This window comes from Humulus lupulus, chromosome X (genome assembly GCF_963169125.1).
Source record: "Humulus lupulus chromosome X, drHumLupu1.1, whole genome shotgun sequence".
NCBI classification, from domain to species: Eukaryota; Viridiplantae; Streptophyta; class Magnoliopsida; order Rosales; family Cannabaceae; genus Humulus; species Humulus lupulus.
In genome coordinates, this window is record NC_084802.1 from 11,192,799 (window position 1) to 11,199,553 (window position 6,755).

The 6,755-nt window shown below is 32.7% G+C and overlaps 1 protein-coding gene across 1 annotated transcript; it reads right to left on the reverse strand.

The window, feature by feature from the left end:
- Window positions 1–376: 376 nt before the first annotated feature.
- On the reverse strand, window positions 377–5,778 carry LOC133804888 (cell division control protein 2 homolog 2). The gene is made up of 9 exons (XM_062242998.1): window positions 5,658–5,778; window positions 4,255–4,308; window positions 3,979–4,163; window positions 3,096–3,216; window positions 2,701–2,874; window positions 2,102–2,265; window positions 1,541–1,628; window positions 1,384–1,437; window positions 377–793 (listed from the first exon to the last, which is right to left on the reverse strand). The coding sequence occupies exons 2-9, from the start codon at window positions 4,261–4,263 to the stop codon at window positions 704–706; spliced, it is 885 nt and encodes a 294-aa protein (XP_062098982.1). The 5' UTR covers window positions 4,264–4,308; window positions 5,658–5,778; the 3' UTR covers window positions 377–703.
- Between the last annotated feature and the right edge of the window lie 977 nt (window positions 5,779–6,755).

Here is a 6,755-nt window from a genome sequence, read left to right on the forward strand (position 1 = left end):
CCAATTACCTATTGCAGATCTGAAGATAAAAAAAATCAGAAATATACACACATATCAGAACGTGAAGGTAACCGATTATCATAAAGAATCCAGAAATATACACATAACAGAACGTGAATGTAACCAGTTACCTATTGCAGACCTGAAGATAAAAAATATACACATCCAAAGAAAACAAATGAGTTTTGACGTGCAACTCAAGAAGAAGAAGAAGGTAAACCTGTAATAATATGAACAATTGTTTACCTCAACAATAGTAGAATATCTAACGAAAAGAAGCCAAATCCTGTCATGTTAATTCAGGTACCAAATTTCAATGAAGTTCTCAAAGTAGTTACTTAGATGAGAGAAAGAAGTTATAAAGAATATTTCAATCTAAGCAGAATGTTTAATTATTATTGAGCTAAATAATTGTTTGATAAAAGTCAAACTTAATATAATTCCCATCCCTCGAAAGGGAAAAAGAAGTAAATTACAATCAACACTGGTATATCTTTCAATGGATAGAAACTGAGAGACTTGAGAGCAGACTCCCATTGAGAGATTAACATATCAGCTAAATTATCCAGTCAATTTTATCAAAGCTATGTCCAAGGCGATCAAAAATATAAATCACAAGCACACAATTCTCACACAATCAAAATCCAAAAGATTCTAAAACGTACTATAAACAAATCGTCTTCCATGAAAATGGATTCAAAAATCAAGGCACAAGGGAAATATCTTTGAAGTACTCGTGCTCAAGAGCACCTCTGGCCGTAATTCTCTTCACGGGATCCAGGCGGAGCATTTTCTGTCATGTAAAATGAAAATGCTTAGGGACACAGAAAACTAAATGGGTACCTAAGTACATCATTTGATTCGATGTAACTCTAACTGAAAAGTTTTGTGCTAAAAGCTCGGGTTTAATGCTGCGTGAGATCATCAAGAGCATGGTTCAAGGACGGAAAATTTGTATGAAAAACATTACACATCAAACACGTAAAAAAGTATGGCTATTAATTGGAAGATTGAGATCAAAAATATTTTACTAGTGTTAAGCTAATGTTGAGCAGAAGGAGCTCATTTGTAAGAAAAACTTATCTATATTTTGAAAATATTACACTATATTACCATGCTAAAAGACAAGGCAAGGAATTTTGTTGTTCAAACTCCATAGTGACATCATGCACCAACTTTTAGAAACCTTTCTCTTTCTATACTAAAATTGTTACTTATGAAAATCCAAGTAACTTCTTCAGTAAGGAAGAAGCAATGATAGGATAAGGAACCTATGGTCAGCAAGAATCAACTACAGAAAACAAACTCACCGGCATAATTACGAACTATGGCATTATCATTTTCTCTAATATTGAAGTCCAAAAATTGTAGATCCAAACTTACCGAAAGAAGATCAACACCAGCTGATTCAAGATTTGGAACAACACTTGCTATGTCCTGCAAAGTGAAGGTTACACCAGTTAAGATTTTCAGTAACAAATGTCATCAGGGTCTCATAAAAGAAGTTATGGCAAACAAAACATTCAACAAGATACATTACCTTTGAAGGCCACTTAGGAAATGAAGATTTATAATCAGGTAAAGAGCACACTCCAGGCCATGTATCCTCGGTTGGAGTACCCAAAATTCTTCATAAAAAAAAAGGATCATGTGAGAATATAATAAATCAATGCATGCAAATTTGGAAATTCTTTGCAGCTACTTTCTTTAATGTTCTATTTGGAACTATAAGTCGTGGCCCATTTTCAATCAATCTCTAGGCAGCTAACTTTAACAGATGGAATTTTTAACAAGGCTGGAAAATCATTTTTATATTAATTCCACATTAGTAATTCTAACAGTTTTTCTCACAAAAGTAAGAATGAAGGTTCAAAAACTAAGTTTGAACACAACAAAGAATGTAAAGTAATTACAGAGTCAACAGTGTTTATGTACCCTTTTATAAGTCTCAATTTATCAATTTGTTTAAAGGAATAGGACTGTTAATCCAGATGTTGGATGCAGATACTTTCCTCCAATAAAAAGAAAAGGAAGAAAAATAACGAGGGGAAGGCAAAATAATTTATTTTTTTAAAAATGCTTTGTTCAGAAATAGACTCACCTGAATATCTTGAACAACTCATCAATCTCAGAGTCCCCAGGAAATAATGGTCGTTGATTCAGCATCTCAGCAAATATACACCCAACTGACCAAATATCAACAGGGGTGGAGTAATGACGGGATCCAAGCAATATTTCTGGTGCTCTGTACCAGAGGGTCACCACCTAGACAGAGCCACCACAAAATTATAAACCCAAGCTTGGCAATAATTTGTAGAGTAATGACGGATTCCAAGCAATATTTTTGGTGCTCTGTACCAGAGGATCACCACCTAGACAGAGCCACCACAGAATTATTAACCCAATCCTGGTAATAATTTGTAGAGTGAAGTTCATTATTTAGGCCCTATCATTAAGGTGGTGTCTTGAACTACTAAGGCCATAGAAATATAAATATATCACTTCTCAGTTACTACCAAGTAATTTCTCAATCGAAAGAGGAAACCATGTTTCTACTCCTCATAGGTAGGATATTGCTGCCTAAATACAGGGTAGAGAAGAAAAGTTGATCATAGAGCTTAGAGGTGCCTATTAAATAATATGCTAATGGAAAATGAGTACGAACAGAGAAGGAAATACAAATCTACTACATAATCATACCTCATGAGTAAAAGTCCTGACTGGAATACCAAATGCTCTGGCCAGTCCAAAATCTGCAAGCTTTAGTGCGTTATTGCTACGATCTATTAATAAATTCTGAGGTTTTAGATCTCGATGAAGAACTCTATGAGAATGACAATAAGCAATGCCACGGAGAATTTGATAGAGAAACAACTGCCAAAATAGAAAATAACATTAACTAATAAAACTACATAGCAAAAAAAAAAACAGAATACATTAACTAATAGAAAATAATGAGAAACCTTGGCATTAATCTGACTGAACCAAACCATGAAATATAAAAAATCTTCTTTACAGCTACGAGTCTAATCTTTATTTTTTAAGATAAAAAATGAAAAGAAGGAGAAACACAAAACACAAAAAACAAAACTCACTCTTATCTGCTGAAGATCCTTTGAAAAATTGGGAGATGAATCCATGAACTTTTTCAGATCCAAGTCTAGGTATTCAAAAACCAAATACAAACGCTTCTCACTGTGCACCACATCTTGTAACCTGTCAACCAAATACCCATTAATGGAGCTCTCTTAAAATAATTTTTTTTAAAAAAAAAAGGAGAAAAAATAATTTCATGAAAAAGAATATCATTAATAGAAACTCCCAAAAATAAATATCTAAAATGTTTGAGGCCAGAGCTTTACTGTTGAACATGAGAAAAATCTTCCTCAAGTTTTGCAGAGAGATATCCCATCCCCACAAGCACCCATATCATTTTGGATACCAAATCTGAAGAATTTACATTGGCTATACACAAATCCAATTAGATCTTGCCCTTGTTTTTCTAGGCCAAGACATGCAATGGAATACATTTTGACCAACAGCTCCCACATTAATTTTCTTGCAGACAGCATGCAAATTACTACACACCCTAGTTTACTAGACCAAGACATGCAACTGAATACAATTATACCAACAGCTCCCACATAAATTTTCTTGCAGACTGCATACAAATAGGTACGTAGAAAAACCAAGACGATTGAAGTATCATTGAAAATGTTTCGGAGCAGAAAATTGTTCGTCCTAACTTCTTGTTATTATTGGTGTTATTGTTGTTGCTGGTGCGATTGAACCTTTCATAATAATTATAACTGGTCTCCAAATATAATTGTTCAAGAAGCAACAATATGTATCTAAGAGCGAAGGAAAGCCAAAAAGGAGGGAAAGAAGTGTACCTACACTTGACATTTTGGATCCTTTAACGTGTTTTACTTAACTCATAAAAGCTAGTAAATATATGAATCTACTATAGTTACATACCGCACAATGTTTCCATGCTGCATTTCTTTCAAGAGAGAAATTTCTCGTATAGCTGTGCTTGGCACTCCCTCATCTTCTTGTTCCAAGCGGATCTTCTTCAAAGCTATAGTTTTATTAGTGACGCGGTCACGGGCCTTGTAGACCACACCATAAGTTCCTTCACCGATCTTCTCAACTTTTTCATACTAATACATTCACAAACATCACCAATCAGAATAAAAAAAGAGATTAAAAATAAATTTATAAGTTAGAAAAGGAAAGAAATCATGTCCTAACCTGGTCCATAGCCCGGCTCAAACAATTTCTCCGCTGAATATAAAGTTGTAAAACCTAAAAGAAAGTACCATTAGTATATCTCAGAAAAAGTAGATTTCTCTTACATATGTCTGCATCTTTGTCTTGAGCATGTGTAATTTGTGAACATACTGCCAAAAGAATAAACATCATTCGTTTCATGTAATTTATAATATTTAAACCTGTAATGTACCATCACAATCCTTTCTTAACCATTGGAGTAAAATTCAAGGGCTGACAACTTGTATTTTAACCCTTCCCATAACACTACAATTTTAAACATAAATTATCACTGTTTCCTCTTTTTTGGGAAAACCAAACTCTCAACTCACCTCAAATAATATCCAATCACAACTTTAATCACATTTTCAAGAAGCTGTAGCGATTGTAGGTATCAATCCAGAAGGGACTCAAAGCTATAGGAGCAAACCACATGTTTGACCATTTGACCACATATCTCTTCAAACCATCAGGTCTTTCACTCAGGCAACTAATTCCAATTATGAAAAATCAACATCTTCATCAACTTAACCTGAACTATTCTATCAGTTTAACTTCTGAGATATAACATATATATAATTATTGTATGTGTGTGTAAGTGTATGTGTGAGTGTTTTTGGTATTGTACCTATACTGGTATACTCTAAGATGTGGTACATAATTACCCTGGACCACATTTTAGGAGGAAATTGAATCAAAATTTAGCATTGGCTATTTCATGAAAACCAATCATTTTCCCATCAACATTAAACAACACCTGCTTTCACTAAGTACATACCAACACTCCAATCGGAAACTTCAACAAATTCAAATTCCGTACAAGTTTCCCACTCAAACACCAAAACTAATCCAGTACAAAAGAGAATCATTGCTAAACAAAAGCTACTAAGTACTAACTACTTCCTACATTGCCAACAAATACTTATTGGTTTAAAATACTACAAACTAACTCAAATGAACCATCCAAACCGAACCCCAACAATCCACAGAAAACAATTCAATACAACAGTGAGACTAATCCACAGCATTGAACATGTTCAGAGCTTGTACAGAAAATCAGACAAAATTGAAAACACATCTGAACTGTTAAAATTAAACATATAAATTCAAATTCACATAATGTGATTCAAAACATAATCGTCTGAGCATAAACCTAATTAAAGTAAGAACAGTGACGTTGAATTTGAGTTGACTAGAAAGTCTACGCAAACTCGACTCGGAACACTCATCCTCAAATAGCCTAGTTGACTCGGGCATTGTAAGATTTTTCTAAGTAACGACACCGATTGTCTTCCAAAACAAGCACCATTTCCAAAATTTTGAGGTAAATTCACAATCGATTATTCAACTATAGCAGAGTTAAATGAGAGAGAGAGAGAGAGTACCAGAGGAGAGAGAGAGAGACGAGAATCGGAGGCGAAGAATGTGATATGGAATCAGCGATAGAGGATTTAACCGATGGAGATTTGTGAGGAGTAGTGTGGTCGTTTACCCTCTCACAACAAATTTGTGAAAATGTTTATTAATATATATATATATTATTTATTTTTTGTTTCTACATTTTTGTTTTTATTATTGATTACAATAGAAAAATAAAAACAAGAGAAGGTCACATATACTATTTGTTGTTACTTTGTGGTATAAATATCAGCTAATTTAGTTAAATATAAATAAAAATAAAAATGTAAAATGTAAACTTTTACTTTGAAAATCTATGAAACGCTTATCGTGAGTGATTGAGACTACTTGCGCTGTTGACGAGTTCTTATTAGTTTATTGGTTTAAAAGCTAGTTAAGTTGGTTGATGGAGTTGTTCAAGTATATACTATGAATTACTCAACTTTAAACATTTGGAGAAAGTCTTCTCTCAAATTTTAGATTTCAATACTCATTTTTCTCTCTGCGAGTTTAGTTAAGATTATGTTTTGTGTAGACTTTGAGTTTCAAGAACTTATTTTTAATAAAGTTCTTATCGGTTGTAACATAGAAGATTAAGCAACATTTTCATTGAGTGTCGAACTATGTAATAATCTTTTGTTGTTCTTCATTTACATTAGAGCTAAGTTTTTTATTTCAATATTTCTATTTCTATTTCAATTCTGATTTTATTAATTTAATCAATGTTAGATTTATTATTTTGTGTGATTAAATTAATCACCTCCAATATATATAAAAGGAGAAAGGTGTAGAAACGTTAGTTGAGGTTTTTTCACATGTTAAAAATGACATTCATTTCATTATATGTCTATGTCATCTTGTATGGATTTTCTTCTTAGGTGTTCATGACATTTTAAGCTTTTCCATTTAATAAAAGATTTTGTATCATAATCGATTAATATAATTTTTTTTTCTAAAAAAAAAATACAGTATTTGAGATGATTGAACGAGGCTGTACATAAATCCCCATCTTATTTTTATTAAGGACATAAATAAATTAGTTCTCCTCATCATTCTGTCTCTTATGACATAAAATCAAAATTCAT

What these genes read in the sequence shown, in the direction of transcription:
- LOC133804888 (XM_062242998.1), bottom strand. An exon ending in AGGATCTTCAGCAGATAAGA is followed by an intron (nt 2,875 to 3,095) that starts GTGAGTTTTGTT and finishes CTATTTTGGCAG; the next exon opens with TTGTTTCTCTATCAAATTCT. An exon ending in GAGTTGTTCAAGATATTCAG is followed by an intron (nt 1,629 to 2,101) that starts GTGAGTCTATTT and finishes TTTTTTATGAAG; the next exon opens with AATTTTGGGTACTCCAACCG.